The 20,127-nt window shown below is 45.5% G+C and overlaps 1 protein-coding gene across 6 annotated transcripts in view; it reads right to left on the bottom strand.

The window, feature by feature from the left end:
* Nucleotides 1-556: 556 nt before the first annotated feature.
* The window catches only part of SETDB1 (SET domain bifurcated histone lysine methyltransferase 1), a 40,805-nt gene continuing 21,234 nt past the window's right edge, over nucleotides 557-20,127 (bottom strand). For 3 of the 6 annotated variants that reach the window (XM_050749551.1, XM_050749542.1, XM_050749535.1), the window contains exons 10-22: nucleotides 18,909-19,035; nucleotides 16,594-16,750; nucleotides 16,346-16,504; nucleotides 14,775-15,407; nucleotides 14,381-14,497; nucleotides 5,907-6,076; nucleotides 4,095-4,723; nucleotides 3,131-3,159; nucleotides 2,567-2,699; nucleotides 2,150-2,315; nucleotides 1,554-1,765; nucleotides 1,212-1,300; nucleotides 557-1,047 (exon numbers count right to left, since the gene is read on the bottom strand). In XM_050749551.1, the coding sequence (XP_050605508.1) occupies nucleotides 930-1,047; nucleotides 1,212-1,300; nucleotides 1,554-1,765; nucleotides 2,150-2,315; nucleotides 2,567-2,699; nucleotides 3,131-3,159; nucleotides 4,095-4,723; nucleotides 5,907-6,076; nucleotides 14,381-14,497; nucleotides 14,775-15,407; nucleotides 16,346-16,504; nucleotides 16,594-16,750; nucleotides 18,909-19,035 (2,739 nt within the window). In that variant the 3' untranslated portion in view covers nucleotides 557-929. The remainder of the gene's footprint in view (nucleotides 1,048-1,211; nucleotides 1,301-1,553; nucleotides 1,766-2,149; nucleotides 2,316-2,566; nucleotides 2,700-3,130; nucleotides 3,160-4,094; nucleotides 4,724-5,906; nucleotides 6,077-14,380; nucleotides 14,498-14,774; nucleotides 15,408-16,345; nucleotides 16,505-16,593; nucleotides 16,751-18,908; nucleotides 19,036-20,127) is intronic. The other 3 variants (XM_050749574.1, XM_050749568.1, XM_050749562.1) reach the window with 1 other exon arrangement.

Genomic DNA, 20,127 nt, shown 5'->3' with positions numbered 1-20,127 from the left:
GGAGGCTGAGGCAGGAGAATCACTTGAGCCGGGCGCGGTGGCTCAAGCCTGTAATCCCAGCACTTTGGGAGGCCCAGACAGGCGGATCACGAGGTCAGGAGATCGAGACCATCCTGGCTAACATGGTGAAACCCCGTCTCTACTAAAAAATACAAAAAAAACTAGCTGGGCGAGGTGGCGGGCGCCTGTAGTCCCAGCTACTCGGGAGGCTGAGCCAGGAGAATGGCGTGAACCCGGGGGTGGAGCTTGCAGTGAGCTGAGATCTGGCCACTGCACTCCAGCCTGGGCAACAGAGCGAGACTCCGTCTCAAAAAAAAAAAAAAAAAAAGAATCACTTGAACCTGGGAGGCAGAGGCTGCAGTGAGTCGACATAGCGCACTGCACTCCAGCCTGGGTGACAGAGCGAGAACTCCATCTAAAATAATTCACATGCAAGAAGCAAAGGTAGACAAGATAGAAGATTAATGACAGCAGCCCACGGGGGAGGATTGGGATAGTATCTCACTGAAAGATCCATATTTGGGAGTATCGGGCTGAAAGAAACGAAATCACAACCTTAGTTTTATCATATTGTTAAAAGACTTTCAAGAAATAATACAAACTGGAGATAGTAGATACACAGGCTCCATTCTAAGAACAAAGTCTGTTAGAAGCAGGAACACTTGGACAAATGTGGGATGGGAGGGATGTCAGGCCTAGGTTAGAGTGGTGATCTCTCCCCACCCTTTAGGGCCTTTGGAGGTGGAGAAGGGATCCTGCCTGCTAGCACCACATTGGAAGGGATCATCTGGTCCAGAACCCCTATTTCTATCTACTAGGAGCTGGGGGGAGTAGCTAGACCAGAGACTTCGGGTCAGGGTTCAACAATCAGGAAGACCCAGTTCCTGAGGAAACGACAGTTCAAGAAGGGTTGGGAAGAAGGCTGTCCTCTAAAGAAGACGTCCTCTGCATTCAATGGCCCCACAGCAACAGAGCAGCTCCTTGCCTTCCACACTGCCCACCTCGTAGTTGTAGTCCCAAGTAAGTTCTGTCCCAGCCCGGATTCTTCTGAAGAGGAAGAAAAAGAATGGTGTGTGGCGAAGACAGCAGATAACCCAGGCCCTTGGGGTTACTGAATATGTAGGTGAAGTTGCATCATGAATGGAGGAGGGGCCCTTGGAACTTCAGTGGTCCTTGCCCCTCCCAAGTCATCCCCTTTCCTGACTCCTTACTTGCTGGCAAAGAAGGCCACCCAGGGAAAGCGAAGATCATGGGTATCCACGAAGACATTCTGGACAAACAGGTTGGGGCTGCAACTGTGCTGTAGGTTTAAGGACAGGATCAAATAAGAGCCAGGGAAACTGAATCTGGCTTTGCAGGGAGAGTGAGAGTTGGAAGAAAAATGCTGTCTGACCCTCCCCATTATAACAGATGCTTTGAAAGAAAGCTACCTCTTTAAGATCCTTTGAGATCAAGAGTTTATAACAAGAAAAGGTGGGCTTATAGAGTATGTTAAAAGAAATTTGAGGACTATGGGATAATCCAGCATCTAGAGGTGGGGAGAGGGGTCTCACGTTGAGGTAGCGGCCCAGGTTGCCTTCAAGCTTGGCATCGATGATGTAGCAAGACTCCTCGCCATCGTAGAATTGGCGTGTGTTCTTACGAACAGGTGCACTCTCCCCCTTGTCCACAGAGGCCATGTTGGTTGATTTAATTGCAATCCCATGGGTTGATTTAAGGGCAAAGCCTCGGGTTGACTTTACTGCCACTTGACGCTTCATTGGACCTGGACAGGAGGGAGAATGGGGTCAGGACCCATCCCAACTCACGAATGGACATTCTACCCCTGTTTCTCTCCCAACACTGCAGCTGAGAAACACCAATACGCCGGAACTCAAAAATCCTAAGTGGCAGTTTTTTCCCAAGCATAATTAGATCTGAGGGGAAAAAGAGTAGCAAACCGGAAATGAGAGAGGATGTGTCAAAGAAAAGTTTAGCTCGGAGTCAGAAAGCCCTCCCAGAGATGCTCCAATTCTTAGGATCTGAATTTTTACCCGCTACTTCTTTAGCTTCCTTAAAAAATGCTCTATCCCAAGTTTCTTACTATTTCTTCCCACCACTCCCAACATTTTTCCAGGCTCCCACCACTCCCAACATTTTTCCAGGCTACCAGTCATGTTCTTCTTGTCCTCAAAGTCATCCCCTTCAGAGCCAGAGGAGATGGTCTGGATATCATCACTGTCAACCGCTGTAGCTGAAGTCTGACCAGCAGTGGGCTTTCGGCTGGTCCCACTTTCCCCTTCACTTTCTGTGCTGCTGGACAGTGTCAGGACATCCTGGGGAATCAGGAGGGTAAGAAGGAAGAGAAGTAAATGGGAAAGGCTCCTTAAAGTCCTTGCTGTTACCCATGGTCTAGCAGGAAGGGGCAATGGCAAGAGGAGGCTTAGATGCTGGATGAAAGAAAATAAGGCAGGAAGTCAAGGCTAAAGAAGTAGAAGACCTAACAGTAATTATAGTGAAGGACTTGATGAGGTGACAATGGCCCGTGTTCCTTTATTAGACTCAGAAGCTTGAGAAGGTCACTTACATCAGGGTTGGACTGAGCAGAAGCCATGAGTCGTCGGCTTTGATGCATACTAGTCTTACTAGGTGGGCGGCGAAGTCCTTCAGGCTTCACGGGAGAAGGATTGTAACCGTAGTTTCGAGAGCTTTCAGTAACTCTGATGGGAGGGGAAGGAATGAGGCCAACAGGTTACTGGCTGTTTCTTAGGCTTCTAGCCTAGATTTGAGAGAAGGCAGATTTGGAAACAGGTCAAAAAGGCACTGGGCCGGATGCAGCAGCTAATGCCTGTAATCCCAGCACTTTGGGAGGCTGAGGATTCCCTTTGGGAGCATCGCTTGAGCCCAGGAGTTCAAGACCAGTTTGGGAAACATGGTGAAACCCCGTGTCTACAAAAAATAGAAAAACTAGCCACATGTGGTGGTGCATGCCTGTAGTCCCAGCTACTAGGGAGGCTGAGGTAGCAGAATCTCTTGAGCCTGGGAGGGGGAAGTTGCAATGACCTGAGATTACGCCAATGCACTCAGCCTGGGTGACAAAGCAAGACTCTGTCTTAAAACAAAACAAAATAAATGAACAAAAGGCACTTACACTGACATCTTGTTTCTGTCGTCAGGGTCCTGGAAAAGAACAAGTGAAGGGTTAAATGCTTTCACAGCCTAAAGTTAACAAGTCCAATAATCAGACTTCAAATGACCTCCAAAGGTAACATCAGCCAGTGACAGGTACACATTCTAAAGTGGGGTGGGTAAACCACTCTGCAACTTGACAGCAATCTTCACTACACTCTCTGGCTGGAGCCTTTAAGCCTTCTCAGTGATGGGACTTAATGCTCATGGAAAATACCACGAGCAGGCTTACAGCAACCAGGGACAGTTTTACCATCTGTAATGTGGAAAGCATCAACATCATCAAAGAGATACTTAAAATCAATTATTGTTTCTCTAGTACAAGTAAACAATGATGTGAATAACTTGAAACAGCATTTAACATTAAAAAATCACTTATGAATCTTTCATTTTGGAATTAATCAGATACTTGTCCACCCTCTACCACCAGGCATGTGGATTTTAAAATAATTTTTTTTTTGAGACAGTCTCGTTCTGTTACCCAGGCTGGAGTGCAGTGGTGCGATCTCGTCTCACTGCACCTCTGCCCCCCGGGTTCAAGTGATTCTCCTGCCTCAGCCTCCCAAGTAGCTGGAAATACAGGCATGCGCCACCATGCCTGGCTAATTTTTGTATTTTTTAGTAGAGACAGAGTTTCACCATGTTGGCCAGGATGGTCTCCAACTCCTGACCTTCAAGTTATCCACCTGCCTCGGCCTCCCAAAGTGTTGGGATTACAGGCATGAGCCACCATGCCCGGCCAATAATTTGGTTCTTTAAACAAACACTAGGTATGTGCTAATTAGGGGGAGAGATAACAAGGTGGCCACAGAAATATCCATCAAGTAGAATAATCTACATGCAAAGACTCATGGTGAGACTGCATTAAGTTTGTTACTGCACCAAAGTTAAAGCCATAGCTCTCAGAGCTTTCTGCCACTACTTACCTCTTTCTTGGCCTGCTTGATGTCTCCCTCATCCTTGATGCCTAGTCCTGAGGTGGAGGCCTTTTCAGCCTCCATTCGGCTTCCCCCAGCCCGGCCCTCCCCACCTTCATTAGTCTTAAAGGATGAATGGCTATCAGAGTCAGCAAAACCACCTTCACTGACACTATTGCAGCTCAACCATGAGGCCACCTTGTTCTTGGGTGTCTCTTCAGAGGAAGGTGGATTGCAGCCACCTACAGGGATTGGGGGAGGAACAGGAATATGTAGGGGTCCAAGATCTGGGGGGTGGGAGTCCTTGGAAGTTGTCTCAGAGAGTCCGTTCTCTTTCTGGCCCCGGGTCTGTCTCCGGGTAGCATAGCTCCGCCACACTGAACTGGTGCTGAAGTCCTCATCCTTACAGAAGTTATCATCTGAGCTATCATCATTGGACTCTTCAGGGTCCTCTGTACCGCTGTTGCCATCTTCCTGGTCCTTCAAGTCTACACCACTGCTGTCAGAGGAACAGGGGGCATCACTCTCATATCCTTCTTTGAAGTTCTCCACGCTCTCGATATGGTCCAGATTTGCAAAGTACTCATCACCCATTTCCAGACCCTCCTTGTCTGCAAAGTCATCTGTCAGGATTTTGCCTGAGAATGAAGAGAATTAAAGGCCTTCTAGGGTTATGGGGACCTATTAGTTTTTTTTTTTTTTTTTTCAGATGAATTCTTGCTCTGTCACCTAGGCTGGAGTGCAGTGGTGCAATCTCGGCTCACTGCAACCTCTGCCTCCCAGGTTCGAGCAATTCTCCTGCCTTAGCCTCCTGATGGGACTACAGGTGCACACCACCACACCTGGCTAATTTTTTTTTGTATTTTTAGTAAAGACAGGGTTTCACCATGTTGGCCAGGTTGGTCTTGAACTCCTGACCTCAGGTGATCTGCCCGCCTCAGCCTCCCAGTGTTGGGATTACAGGTGTTAGCCACCGCACCTGGCCACGGGGACCTATTAGAAAGAATAAGGGTCATTCCATCAATACCCGCTCTACCAGCATATAGAGTCAAAAAGCCTCCATTCTGGTCTCTTATTTCTGTTTTTTTCTGTTTTTGAGTTAGAGTTTCACTTCTGTCACCCAGGCTGGAGGGCAGTGGCATGATCTCGGCTCACTGCAACCTCTGCCTCAAGGGTTCAAGTGATTCTCCTGCCTCAGCCTCCCAAGTAGCTGGGATTACAGGCGTCCACCACCACACCTGGCTAATTTTTGTATTTTTAGTAGACATGGGGTTTCAACCATGTTGGCCAGGCTGGTCTCCAACTCCTGACCTCAGGTGATCCATCCACTTCGGCCTCCCAAAGTTTTGGGATTATAGGCGTGAGCCACCACGCCTGGCCCAGTGTTTCTTTGATAATACCTCCCTTTGTATCTTAACTATGATAAAGTATGGAGAACTTACTGTCATTTTAAATCTTGCCCTTTCTGTCTTTCCATTTCTTCTACTTTATCAAAAGAGTACTGGGCTATGCTAAAAGATCTCTGAGTCGAGTGACATGGAAGAAAATGATACACTGGACTCTATAATCATGTCTGTCCTCTGAAATATCACCATGTCCAAAATTTCATCCCTTTTTATTCTCTTCTTTGTGAAACACTTGTGTCCCTCTCTGGTCTAGCTAGACAGGTACATCACTCATCACATTCTTTGTAGAAGTCCCTGGCCGCCTCTTACTCCAGTTCACATGTCAAGCACTTTCTTCTTATGTTCAATTTGTCTCTGGTTCAATTCCCTACCATGTCCCAATCTCAGGAAACAACCCTTATATTTTATCACCAACCTGCATAAATACAGACAAAAGAGCCTTTGGCAATGTCATCCAAGCAGCGGATACCCCAGCCCTTGTTCTGTGTCTTGAATAGCTGTAGCCGAACTTGTAGTCCATGTTGTACCAACCGGTTTGTGCACATGTTTGGGTCACATTTGCAGCGTTTGTTACACTCATATACCCTGGGAGGAGGTTAGGATAAAATCAATCACGATATGATCACTAGAGCACAATAAATCCATAAAACTGTTGTAATTCTTAAGCTATTATCATTTATAATGTGTTGTAGATAAAGATTAAAAATTAGGTAATGATCTAAGTGAATGGATCTATTGAACTATCTATGCTCTTTGATTCATTTGGAAATATAGCCCAAGGAAAAAATTTAGAGGGTGGAGAAAGATTTAAAGATGTCTATAGCAATACAGCTCAAAAAAGTGAATGCTAGAGTGCCTAACACCTGGAGAGAAGCTAAGCAAATATAATGGGAATACAGATTACAGAGCCATTAAAATAAGCACTATATGGACTGTCAATTTATAGAAGTAGATAAAGACATGTGAGAATAAAGACAAAATAAAGATATGTGAGAAATTCCAGGTGAGGTTTCTTACTAATAACAGCAATAATAATAATAATAGTAATAATAAAAATAAATAAATGTGAGAAAAACAGAGGCCAACATAACACATACGAAAGGGAATAAAGAGATAGGAGGAATTGTGACTAATGTTCATGGTAAAGTTGATTTTCATTCTTCTATTCAGTAAACATTTATTAAACACCAAGAGCTCTACCAAACACTGGAAACAACAATGAAAAAGGTCATGGGCGTGGTGGCTCATGCCTGTAATCCCAACACTTTGGGAGGCCAAGGTGGGCGGATCACGAGGTCAGGAGATTGAGACCATCCTGGCTAACATGGTAAAACCCCGTCTCTAATAAAAATAAAAAAATTAGCTGGGTGTGGTGGCATGCGTCTGTAGTCCCAGCTACTTGGGAGGCTGAGGCAGGAGAATTCCTTGAACGCGGGAGGCGGAGGTTGCAGTGAGCAGAAATCGCGCCACTACACTCCAACCTGGGAGACGGGGTGTGACTGTCTCAAAAAAAAAAGAAAAAGAAAAAGGGTCATAATTTCTACCCTCGGGCAGCTCATATTCTTTTTTTTTTTTTTGAGACAGAGTTTCGCTCTTGTTGCTCAGGCTGGAGTGCAATGGCGCGATCTCAGCTCACCACAACCTCTGCCTCCCATGTTCAAGTCATTCTCCTGAATCAGCCTCCCAAGTAGCTGGGATTATTACAGGCATGCGCCACCATGCCTGGCTAATTTTGTATTTTTAGTAGAGTTGGGGTTTCTCCATGTTGATCAGGCTATTCTCGAATTCCCGACCTCACGTCATCTGCCTCCCTTGGCCAACCAAAGTGCTGGGATTACAGGCGTGAGCCACTGCGCCTGGCCCAGGGGAGCTCATATTCTATTTAATTTAAGAATTGGGGCCAGGCGCAGTGGCTCATGCCTGTAATCCCAGCTATTTAGGAGGCTGAGGTGAGAAGATCACTTGAGCCCAGGAGTTCGAGGTTGCCGTGAGCTACGATCACACCACTGCGCTCCAGCCTGAATGACAAAGCAAGTCCATCCCATCTCTGAAAAAGAAAAATAATTTTAATTATTTTTAAACAACATTAAAGGTAATGAGAGGGATCTAGCACATACCAACATTAAAGGAAGATAACACAGTTATACTAAGAAAACTAATTGTTTCAGGTAACAACGTTTTTGCTCTATATGACTTGCCCAATGTTAGAATTTTACTTATTTTCTTGGTATGCAAAATTGATGGGAGAAATTTACTTTTGGAAATGATTCAACAGCTCAGTTATTTCATGATTTTAGTCACATCCCTCCAGATAAAGATGGTAAGAGCAGCTTCTACTTAATAAGCATACGATTTGTGTTTGGCACTGTGTGAAAGCCTTATATATACATTTTCACATTCTCTCCTTAAAGCTATGCTAATACAGATGGTCTTTTTTCTTTTTGAGATACAGTCTCGCTTTGTCACCCAACCTCTGCCTCCTGGGTTCAAGTGATTCTCCTGCCTCAGCCTCCCGAGTGGCTGGGATTACAGGTGCATGCCACCATACCCAGCTAATTTTTGTATTGGAGACAGGGTTTTACCATGTTGGCCAGGCTGGTCTTGAACTCCTGACCTCAAGTGATCCACCTGTTTTGGCCTCCAATTTTTTTTTTTTGAGACATGGTCTTGCTCTGTCACCGAGACTATAGTTCAGTGGCACAACCACAGCTCACTGCAGCCTTGACCTCCTGGGCTCAAGTAATCCTCCTGCCGCAATCTCCTAAGTAGCTGGGACCACAGCTGCGTGCCACCTTGCCCAGTTAATTCTTAAATTTTTTTTTGTACAGACGAGGTCTCATCACGTTGCCCAAGCAAATCTGGAACTACTGGACTCAAGCCATCCTCCCACCATGGCCTCCCAAAGTGGTGGGATTACAGGTGTGAGCCATCACGTCTAGCTTTTTTTTTTTTCTAACTTTAAAAAAGATTATTTCCCACGTCGGTAATCCTAGCACTTTGGGAGCGAGACTCCATAGCAAAAAAAAAAAAAAAAAGGTTATTTCCTTGGTGGTCTAGTGGGTAGAGGGGAAAAAAAGATTATTGAAACGTAATATACACAGAGGAGAGTACACATAAGTCTATAGATCAATGAATTTTACAAACTCAGCATACCATGTAACCTGCACCAGATCAAGAAACAACTTTGTTAGATCCTTTAAAACCCCACTGGGGACATGGCTTCCTTCATTATTTTGGGACTTAATTGGCCCTTTCAATTCAGAAACACAGACCCTTCAATTATGGGACACTTTCTGAATTATTTCACTGATGCTTTTCTCCTCCCTGTTCTGTTAATTATGTATCTTGATCACTAGGTTTAATAGTTCACGTGTTTATATATACCAATTAACCATGCTATACTCCACTCTTTTGTCGTCCTCCTCCTCTTTTAGAGATGAGTCACGCTCTGTCACCCCAGGCTAGTGTTTATGTTAATATCCTGTGTTTACAGTTGATCAAAAAAGATCAGCTCAGTAGGGGCAGGGCTGGAATTTGAACTCAGGTGTAATCATTACCACATGAAACCTTTACAGTAGCTATACTGAGTATCATTCCTTCATTCCCTAAAATCTAAGTGGTTACTATTTTTTTTTTTTTTTTTTTTTTTTTTTGTGGCAGAGTCTAACTCTGTTGCCCAGGCCAGAGTGCAGTGGTGGGATCTTGGCTCACTGCAACCTCCACCTCGTGGGTTCAAGTGATTCTCCTGCCTCAGCCTCTGGAGTAGCTGGGATTACAGGCACCTGCCACCAGGCATGGCTAATTTTTGTATTTTTAGTACCGGGGGGGGGGGGGGCGGTTTCAACATTTTGGTCAGGCTGGTCTCAAACTCCTGACCTCGTAATCCACCTGCCTGGGCCTCCCAAAGTGCTGGGATTACAGGTGTGAGCCACTGCGTCTGGCCAATTGTTTTTTTTTTTTTTAAGACGAAGTCTCCTTCTGTCACCCAGGCTGAGTGCAATGATGCAATCTTGGCTCACTGCAACCTCCGCCTCCCAGGTTCAACTGATTCTCCTCAGCCTTCTGAGTAGCTGGCACTATAGGTGCGCGCCACCATGCCTGGCTAATTTTTTGTACTTTATTAGTAGAGACAGGGTTTCACCATGTTGGCTAGGCTGGTCTCGAACTCCTGACCTCAAATGATCTGCCCACCTTCGCCTCCCAAAGTGTTGGGATTACAGGCGTCAGCCACCGCACCTGGCCTAAGTGCTTACTATGTGCCAGGCATTGGGTAAACTGGTGATACAATGGTTAGCAAGACAGACAAAGAGACACATAAGACCCTTGCCTTCATGAAGGAGCTTATATTATAACGGAAAAGAAGAAAAACACGTCAACAAAAGTTGTCATAAATGCTATAAAGAACACAAACATGGTGCTCAATGAGAGAATTAAGGGAGAAAATGACCTAGTTTTAAAGTGGTCAGGGAAGGTCTCTCTGAGGAGGTGACTTTACAGCTGAAAACTCAAGGTTAAAGAAGATAGCCACACAAAGAAAAGTGGAAGGATGCCAAGAAGAGGGCACAGCATGTGCAAGTCTCCAGAGGCAGGCTGGAAAACACTGGTGGAACTGGATCCAGGAACTGAAAAATATCAGTGTGGTTGGAACGACTTTGGAGGGAGATAGGAAAGGGCCAGATATATAACCTAAGGTTAAGAGTCAGAATAAAATCCAAACAGCAGTGGGACTACATTATAGAGTTTTAAGCAGGGGAGTGACATATTATTTGTGATTATTTGAAAATATTTTTATGAAACATTTCAAACATGTAAAAAAGATATCAGGAACACTCATGTACCACCCAGCATTATCAAATCTAAACACTACAGTTAGATTCAAAATTTTGTTATTAAAACATACATGATATAGCAATGCAACTAAAGTTAACAACCGTCTATTCCTTTGTTTAGTTTGTAATCAGCAAAATTCATCCTATGATCTCCCCAGTAGTCTCAATCTCCTCTGAATGTATTCAGGCACCTCAGGTTTTCTATTAAACTGATTTTCCTGAAGTGGTTCCTGCAGCATCTGACCTGCTCTTGCAGTGGCTCTTCTCTATCCCTAGTACACAGCTGTCAGCCTGGAAGCCTCTTTCACTTCACTGCCACCTGTCTTCCACTTTCCTGGCTTTCCCTCTCATTTTTGCAAATATTTCCAGAAACTTTCTGAGAAGGGGAATGATGAAAAACTTTGAGGTACTGCATGTCTAAAAAAATGTCTTTAGCCTACCGTAACACCAAATTGATAGTTTGCCCGAGTTAAAAATTCCAGGTTGGAAATAATTTTCCCTTAGAATTCTGAACAGATTCGTCAATTGCTATCTAGCTTCTAGTGTTACTTTCAGGGAAGGCTGAAGTCATTTCAAGTCTATTTTTTAATGTGTTCTGTGTCTCTTCTCTGGAAGCTTTTAGGATTTTTTTTCCCCTCAGTGTTCTGACATTTTATGATAATGTGTCTAAATGAGAATCTACCTTTATCCTTCATTATTTTGGGACCTAATTGGCCCTTTCAATTCAGAAACACAGACCCTTCAATTATGGGACACTTTCTGAATTATTTCACTGATGCTTTTCTCCTCGCTGTTTTGTTAATTATGTATCTTGATCACTATGTGTATTAGTTCACGTGTTTATATATACCAATTTACCATGCTATACTCCACTCTTTTGTTGTCCTCCTCCTTAGAGATGAGTCACGCTCTGTCACCCCAGGCTAGAGTGTAGTGGCGTGATCATAGCTCATTGCAGCCTTGAACTACTGGGCTCAAGTGATTTTTCTGCCTCTGCCTCTCAAGTAGCTGGGACTACAGGCATGCACCCACCATGCCCGGCTAATTTTTAAAAAATTTAGGCCAGGCACAGTGGCTCACGCCTGTAATCCCAGCACTTTGAGAGGCTGGGGCGGGCGGATCATGAGGTCAGGAGATCGAGACCATCCTGGCTAACACAGTGAAACCTTGTCTCTACTAAAAATACAAAAAAATTAGCCAGGCATGGTGGCGGGTGCCTGTAGTCCCAGCTACTTACTCGGGAGGCTGAAGCAGGAGAATGGCGTGAACCCGGGAGGTGGAGCTTGCAGTGAGCTGAGATCACGCCACTGCACTCCAGCCTGGGTGACAGAGCAAGACTCCATCTCAAAAAAAAAAAAAAAAAAAAAAAAATTTATTTTTAAATTATTTATTTGAGACAGAGTCTTGCTGTGTTGCCCAGGATGGAGTGCAGTGGTGCAATCTCAGCTTACTGTAACCTCTGCCTTCCAGGTCCAAGCGATTCTCCTGCCTCAGCCTCCCAAATAGCTGAGATTACAGGCGTGCGTGATCATGCCTGGCTAATTTTTGTATTTTTAGTACAGATGGGGTTTCACCAAGTTGACCAGGCTGGTCTTGAACTCCTGACCTCAGGTGATGCACCCACCTTGGCCTCCCAAAGTGTTGGGATTACAGGCGTGAGTCACTGTGCCTGGCCAACCATTTTTTTTTTGAGATGTAATTTCACTCTTCTTGCCCAGGCTGGAGTGCAATGGTGCGGTCTTGGCTCACTGCAACCTCCTCCTCCTGGGTTCAAGTGATTCTCCTGTGTCAGCCTCCCAAGTAGCTGGGATTATAGGTGCTCGCCACCATCCCCGGCTAGTTTTTGTATTTTTAGTAGAGATGGGGTTTCACCATATTGACCAGGCTGGTCATGAACTCCTGACATCAAGCAATCTGCCTGCCTCGGCCTCGCAAAGTACTGGGATTACAGGCGTGAGCCACCATTCCTGGCCCCAACAATTTTTTTTTTTAGACACAGGGTCTTACTATGTTGCCCAGTCTGGTCTCAAACTCCAGGCCTCAAGCAATCTTTCGGCCTTGCCCTCCTCAGTAGCTGTCCTCAAACTCATGCCGGTTCTACCTCCTCTGCTCAACCTTTAAATGTTGGCGGACCCAGGGCTTACTCCTGAGCCACCTTCTCTATTATCAACGTTGTGTCTAGGTGAACTCATCCAGGCTTTGAATATCATTCCTGTGCTGATGATTCCTAAATTTTTATATCCAACTCTTACACTTCTCTCCAGAAATCCCAGTGCCTTCTTGACGTTTCTACTTGGATTGCCTGACAGGCATTTCGGACTTAACATGGCCAAAACAAAAACTGAATTTCACTCAAACCTATTACTCCTTTGGTCTTCCATCTCAGTAAAAAGCACCAAAAACCACTTAGATGCTCAAGTCAAAAATTTAGGAATTGTCTTTGCTTCTTCTTTTTCCCCCGACTCCACAATCTATCCAATTCTGTAGATCTACCTATTAATGCATCCCAAATCTATCCTTCTTACCTCTACTGTCACCTCCATTCTATTGCAAGCCATAGCTACAACCATGTCTTTCTCTGCTATACTCCTATAATGATCTCCTAATTGGTCTTCCAAGATCTACTTTTGCCATCCTAAGACCTATGATCTACAAAGAAGCCAGAGTAATCTGAAAAAGGTAGGTCATATCACTTGGCTGCTTAAAATTCTCTAAGAGCACCATGAATTTGATTCTAACTTTTCTTTTTTCTTTCTTTCTTTTTTTTTTTAAGGCAGAGTCTCGCTCTTGTCACCCAGGCTGGAGTGCACTGGCACGATCTCGGCTCACTGCAACCTCTGCCTCCTGGGTTCAAGCGATTCTCCTGCCTCACTCTCCTGAGTAGCTGGGACTACAGGCGCCTGCCACCACACCTGGCTAATTTTTGTATTTTTAGTAGAGACAGGCTTTCACCATGTTGGCCAGGCTGGTCTCAAACTCCTGACCTCAGGTGATCCACCTACCTCGGCAACCGAAAGTGCTGGGATTACAGGTGTGAGCCACTGTATCAGCCTGATTCTAACTTTTTTCATTCTGGTTTATAAATCCCTATGTAATCAAGTCCCTGCCTACTTCTCTCTGAACACGTCACTTACAAGAGTAAATCATAATCTGTTAAGACATTCATTTAGCTATGAAATTAAGATAATCTTTTTTTGCAACAGAAAATTGCTAGACACTATTCAATCATCCTATGTCTTCATTTCAAGGAAAGCCCAAGAAAAAAAGTGTTTGAGAAGTCAGGAAATAAGATCTAATTAATAAAATGCCTCTTAGGCCGGGCGCGGTGGCTCAAGCCTGTAATCCCAGCACTTTGGGAGGCCGAGACGGGCGGATCACAAGGTCAGGAGATCGAGACCATCCTGGCTAACATGGTGAAACCCCGTCTCTACTAAAAATACAAAAAAAAAAAAAAAAAACGGCCGGCGCGGTGGCTCAAGCCTGTAATCCCAGCACTTTGGGAGGCCGAGACGGGCGGATCACGAGGTCAGGAGATCGAGACCATCCTGGCTAACACGGTGAAACCCCGTCTCTAGTAAAAAATACAAAAAACTAGCCGGGCGAGGTGGTGGGCGCCTGTAGTCCCAGCTACTCGGGAGGCTGAGGCAGGAGAATGGTCTAAACCCGGGAGGCGGAGCTTGCAGTGAGCTGAGATCCGGCCACTGCACCCCAGCCTGGGCGACAGAGCAAGACTCTGTCTCAAAAAAAAAAAAAAAAAAAAAAAAAAAACTAGCCGGGCGAGGTGGCGGGTGCCTGTAGTCCCAGCTACTCGGGAGGCTGAGGCAGGAGAATGGCGTAAACCCGGGAGGCGGAGCTTGCAGTGAGCTGAGATCCGGCCACTGCACTCCAGCCTGGGCGACAGAGCGAGACTCCGTCTCAAAAAAAAAAAAAAAAAAATGCCTCTTCTGGTATTCTATTTTGGCTCCAATTTTTAGATTTCTGATGATTTCTATAAGCAGAGAAAAACAAGAACATGCTCCTCAGTCTCTCTGAGGTATTGTGCTATTCCTTGACCACTTACCCTGTGGGTAGACACTCTTCTAGTCTCTTGTACTGGTAGCCAGAGTTAGGGTTGATTTGGCCTCCTGGGGTACAGGCTGTAGCCTGGATAGTTAGTTGATGGCAGGCACACTTGGACCTATATGACAGAGAGAAATAAAGGAAAGGAGCGGGGGGATCAGAGAACAAAATAACACAATACACATGTACCCAGGGTTGCTCAGTGTGGCCATGTCAGACTCCAGTCTCCCTACCTCATAGCTTTCATGGAGGCCTTATAGCACGAGTTCCAGGTGAGGGAGGAGGTAAAGGAAGATGGGGAAAGCAGTACAGATACAAGGGAAAGGAAGAGGTGAAAAGGAAGACAACCATAACAAAGTTGGAAGCAGGGGCAGCAATTCTCCCCACCAACTCACTTGTCCCGACACCCATCCTTGCAGTCACAGCCAACCAGAAATTCAGGGCCTGTGTTAATGAAAACACCCTTGCCCGGGATACGTTCCTTGCTGTAGGCCACCTGGGGTGGAGGGGTTGTGTCAATCTCATTGACACAGGATAGGGGAACATCTTCCTTCCCATAGGTGATGTCCAAAATATAGTAAAAAGGCTTATAGGGCTGAAACTTTCGGTCCACAAGAACATATGGATCCAAACAGAACATCTCCAGGAAGAGGAAGTCACAGCCAGTCTCGAAAAGGTAGCGTTCGATCTCCTGCATTGTCCGAAGGCAAAGACCACAAGGTGTCTTATAGATAACATGAAAGCCCATCTTGCGGTTAACTCGACGCCGGGCTGTCATCCGCCGGAAGTCATACAGTAATGGAACCAGCAGAGGGTTCTTGCCCCGGTACTGCTCATTCCTCATAGGTCTGACTCGAGACAGACAGGTATAGCTGCAGACATGAGGTAAGTAGAAAAGCTTCTCCATGGGAGCACGGTAGGAGGGCTCTGCTGGTGCCCGCTCCAGCATGCCATGGAAGGCTGGGGGTGCTGGAGGGGCTGGGGGTGCTGAGGGTGCTGGGGCAGAGGCTGTGGAGCCTAAAGGTGATCTGCAAATGAGATACAAGTGATCAGATCAGAAGGCAACAGGACCTCTGTTGTATAATTAACCCTCCAGGTAGCTAAGCCATTTCTCTCATCTTTCAAGCAGCTGTGCTCCTGAAGCTAAAGATGATTCAAGAAAGATCTTCCCTTGCCCTATCAAAGCTGGACAACGAAAATCCCTGGTTACTCTTCACTGACTGATAACATCTCTATTTCTTTTTTTTTTTGAGATGGAGGTTTGCTCTTTTTGCCCAGGCTGGAGTACAATGGCATGATCTCGGCTCACCGCAACCTCCGCCTCCCGGGTTCAAGCAATTCTCCTGCTTCAGCCTCCCGAGTAGCTGGGATTACAGGCATGCGCCACCACGCCCGGCTAATTTTGTACTTTTTAGTAGAGACAGGGTTTCTCCATGTTGGCCAGGCTAGTCTCAAACTCCTGACCTCAGGTGATCCGCCCGCCTCGGCCTCCCAAAGTGCTGGGATTACAGGCATGAGCTACTACTGTGCCTGGCCTAACATCTCTATTTCAACAGTGTACCTTTTCCTAAAATGTATTTGCCTGTGAATTACGGAAGTAGAGTCCAGTCTTCTACCAATATATTTTTTGTCTGCTGTGTGTTCCAGAAATGTCCTTACTAACTCCCAGGATTCAAGGAAAGAGGCTGTGGTGTTTCCTTTCTATTTTAGCAAAGATGGAACCATGTTCAACAAGAAGTTTTAACAAATGGCTTTCTGATGATACCACATTTCCAAGCACCCAGCTTCCGATTCAATTATTCTTACTTTCTATTTCTGAGAAACTTCTATGGGTAAAGCTTCCTTTTCAAGTCCAAACTCCTCACCATCATAAACTTAAACTAAGCCCTTCAGAGCCAAGGAACCTTCCCCTACACAGTGACCACTCATTGCTATCCTGCCTACAGAGAGCCTCAGATTTTCTCACCTATACGTCTGGTTGATCCCAGGTTTCCCACCAGAGACATTTTCACTGAGTGCAGGAGACGTAGGGGAGGAATGACCAGAGCCCACAGATCCTGGTCGGAAGGATGTGCTCTTTTTGGCTACCTGCTTCCGTGACTGGGCAAGCTGGCTTTCCAAGCTTCTAGGAGATCAGAGACGAGGGCGTATAGTAAGGGATGTGGAAAATATAATATGAAAGAAACTGAAGAAAAAAGAAAGAATAACACTTACTCACTGTCACCTGCTTGGGGAGATAGAGGTGGAGCAGGTGGGAAAGGTGGGGCAGGTGGAGCTGTAGGCTGTGGGGGTTCCACTGGCTTGAACTGGGTTCCAGTACCAGTCAGATCCTGTGTGTACTGGACAACAGGGCCTTTGCTCCTCACAGCACCTATAGGAAAAAGGAATTGATCACTGAGAAGATGATAGCTATGATGCTTGTATTCAGTCACACATCTGATCCTTAACTTATACAACATAAAAAGGCAGCAATAGCTGGGCGCGGTGGCTCATGCCTATAATCCCAGCAGTTTGGGAGGTCGAGGCAGGAGGGTTACTTGAGGTCATGAGTTTGATACCAGCCTGGCCAACATGGTGAAACCCTGTCTCTACTAAAAATACAAAAATTAGATGGGCATAGTGGTGCACATCTGTAATTCCAGCTGCTCAGGAGGTGCATGACAATCACTTGAAACCAGGAGGTGGAAGTTGCAGTGAGGTGAGATCACGTCACTGCACTCCAGCCTGGGCAACAAAACAAGAATTTATCTCAAAAAAAAAAAAAAAAAAAAAAAAAAAAAAACCAAAAAAGCAATGGACACATTCTGAGTAAGTGCTTAGACTCTCAGTTCCTATTATTGACTGGCATGGATGCTGGCATATGTTGTTTTGACTTAGATAATACTTTTTTTATTAAAGTGAAAGCAAGTTTATTAAGAAAGTAAAGGAATAAAAGAATAGCGGTTGGGCGCAGTGGCTCACACCTTTATTCCCAGCACTTTGGGAGGCTGAGGCGGGCGGATCACCTGAGGTCAGGAGTTCAAGACCAGCCTGGCCAACATGGAGAAATCCTGTCTCTACTAAAAATACAAAACTTAGCCGGGCATGGTGGCAGGTGCTTGTAACCCTAGTTACTTGGGAGGCTGAGGCAGGAGAATTGCTGGAACCCGGGAGGCGGAGGTTGCAGTGAGCTAAGATGGTGCCAGTGCACTCCAGCCTGGGTGAAAGAACCAGATTCCATCTCAAAAAAAAAAAAAAAAAAAAATTGCTACTCCATCGGCAGAGAAGCCTCTTTTTTTTTCTTTTTATAGACAATGTTCCACTTTGTTACTCAGGCTGGAGTGCAGTGGTCTGACCTTAGCTCATTGTAACCTCGAAATCCTGGGCTTCAAGTAATCCTCCTGCCTCAGCCTCCAGAGTAGCTAACACTACAGGTGCACAACACCACACTCAAGCTTTTTTCTTTTTCTTTTTTTCTTAGAGATAAGAGTCTTTCTATGTTGCCCAGACTGATCTCCAACTCCTGGCCTCAAGTGATCCTCTCACCTCAGCCTCCCAAAGTGCTGAGACTACAGACATGAGCCACCATGCTGGGCCTTAGATAAGACTTTATATCTTCCTATCTCAGATGATTTACCTGATTAATTATGACATACTTTGGGGGAATATTTTCAGAAATATATTCTTTAACCAATTAATTTTGGCAGGAAAAATCAACCAGGAAGTATGACAGTAATATTAAAAAAGAAAACCAAATCTGCTTTTTGTTTCTGAGACAGGGTCTCATGCTGTCACCTAGGCTGGAGTGCGGTGGCACGATCTAGCTCACTGCAACCTTGACCTCCTGGCTTCAATTGATCCTCCCACCTCAACTTCTTGAGTAGCTTGGACTACAGCTTAATGCCACTGTACCCAGCTAATTTTTGTGTTTTTTGAAGAAACAGGGTTTCACCATGTTGCCCAGGCTGGTCTTGAATTCCTGAGCTCAAGCTAACCGCCTACCTGTCTCAGCCTCCTAAAGTGTTGGGATTATAGCTGTGAGCCACTGTGCCTGGCCAGGTCTGGGTTTTAAAGAAAACTGACTATATGCTGGATGTGGTAGCTCATGCTTGTAATCCTAGCACTTTGGCCAGCCAAAGCAGGTAGACAGCTTGAGCCCAGGAGTTCAAGACCAGCCTGGGCAACATATCAAGCCCCTGAGTCTTTTAAAAAAAAAAAAAAAAAAAAAAAAAGGAAAGAAAAAGAAAACTAACCATAGATAACACACAAAACTGACAATCTCATGTGGATAACAGAGGGTAACTACTATCACCCTAACTTAAAGCCAACTGTTTCAGATATTTTTGTGGTTGTTTAGAACAAATTAGAGCCACAGCATGTGGACGCAGCAGCACAAATTGATCACCACGATTGGAAACAACTCAGGGCACATATCCTGTTTCCAATGAGTAAGCAGTGTAACCGTGGTAAACAAAGGATAGCCATTCTATATAATCTCCTTTGCCGATTGGCCTGTTTCTTCCTTCCTCCAGGTATCTTTCAGGACATACCCATATTTGGACGTGTCCTGAGCTGTCCTTGCTTCTTCTCCAGTGCAGAGGCTGAGGATGTTTTCATGCTGAACATGGGCTCCAGCCGTGTAGAGCCTCGATAGATCCACTCACATCTTTTGTCATCCTGGGGAATTGAGAGAATAGAAGAATAAAGGGAAATAGCTTAAAGCCTAGAATCTATCCTGTCCTGTGTAGAGGATATATACCATGTGTGACCTCTCGGAAACCTCCCTGATGAGCCTTAAATTCCTTATTTAGGCTGAGCACAGTGGCTCATGCCTGTAGCTTGTAATCCCAGCACTTTGGGAGGCTGAGGCAGGCGGATCACCTGAGGTCAGGAGTTCAAGACCAGCCTGACCAACGTGGAGAAACCCTGTCTCTACTCAAAATACAAAATTAGCTGAGTGTGGTGGCACATGCCTGTAATCACAGCTACTTGGGAGGCTAAGGCAGAATTGCTTGAACCAGGGAGGTGGAGGCTGTGGTGAGCTCAGATTGGGCCATTGTACTCCAGCCTGGGGAACAAGAGTGAAACTCCATCGACCCACCCCCCAAAAAATTCTTTATCTACTTAATAAAGTACGTGCCAGGCTCCATGGTGGGTATCAGGTACACAACAATGAAAAATATATACTCCTTGTTTAAGGAATTAGAGGAGCAACAGGTATCTATACTGAGTATAAGAGGTGTGACAGCTGGGCACAATAGCTCACACCTATAATCCTGGTACGTTGGGAGGATGAGGCAGACAGACTGCTTGAGCTCAGGAGTTCGAGACCAGTCTGGGCAACATGGCGAAACCCGTCTCTACTAAAAATACAAAAATCAGCCAGGTGTGGTGGCATGCACTTGTAGTCACAGCTACTTGGGAGGCTGATGTGAGAGGACCACTTGAACCCTGGAGGTTGAGGCTGCAGTGAGCTGTGACTGCACCACTGCACTCCAGCCTGGGTGGCAGAGTGAGACTCTATCTCAAAATAAAACAAAACAAAACAAAACAAAACAAAAAACAGGCCAGGCCAGGTGTGATGGCTCATGCCTGTAATCCCAGCACTTTGGGAGGACGAGGCAGGTGGATCACTTGAGGTCAGGAGTTCGGGACCAGCCTGCCAACATGGTGAAACCCCGTCTCTACTAAAAATACAAAAAATTAGCCAATCCCAGCTACTCTAGAGGCTGAGGCAGGAGAATCACTTTAACCCAGGAGGCGGAAGGA

The sequence above is a fragment of the Macaca thibetana genome, chromosome 1, assembly GCF_024542745.1.
Source record: "Macaca thibetana thibetana isolate TM-01 chromosome 1, ASM2454274v1, whole genome shotgun sequence".
In the NCBI taxonomy this organism is placed as follows: domain Eukaryota; kingdom Metazoa; phylum Chordata; class Mammalia; order Primates; family Cercopithecidae; genus Macaca; species Macaca thibetana.
This window is presented reverse-complemented; position numbering and strand designations above follow the sequence as displayed.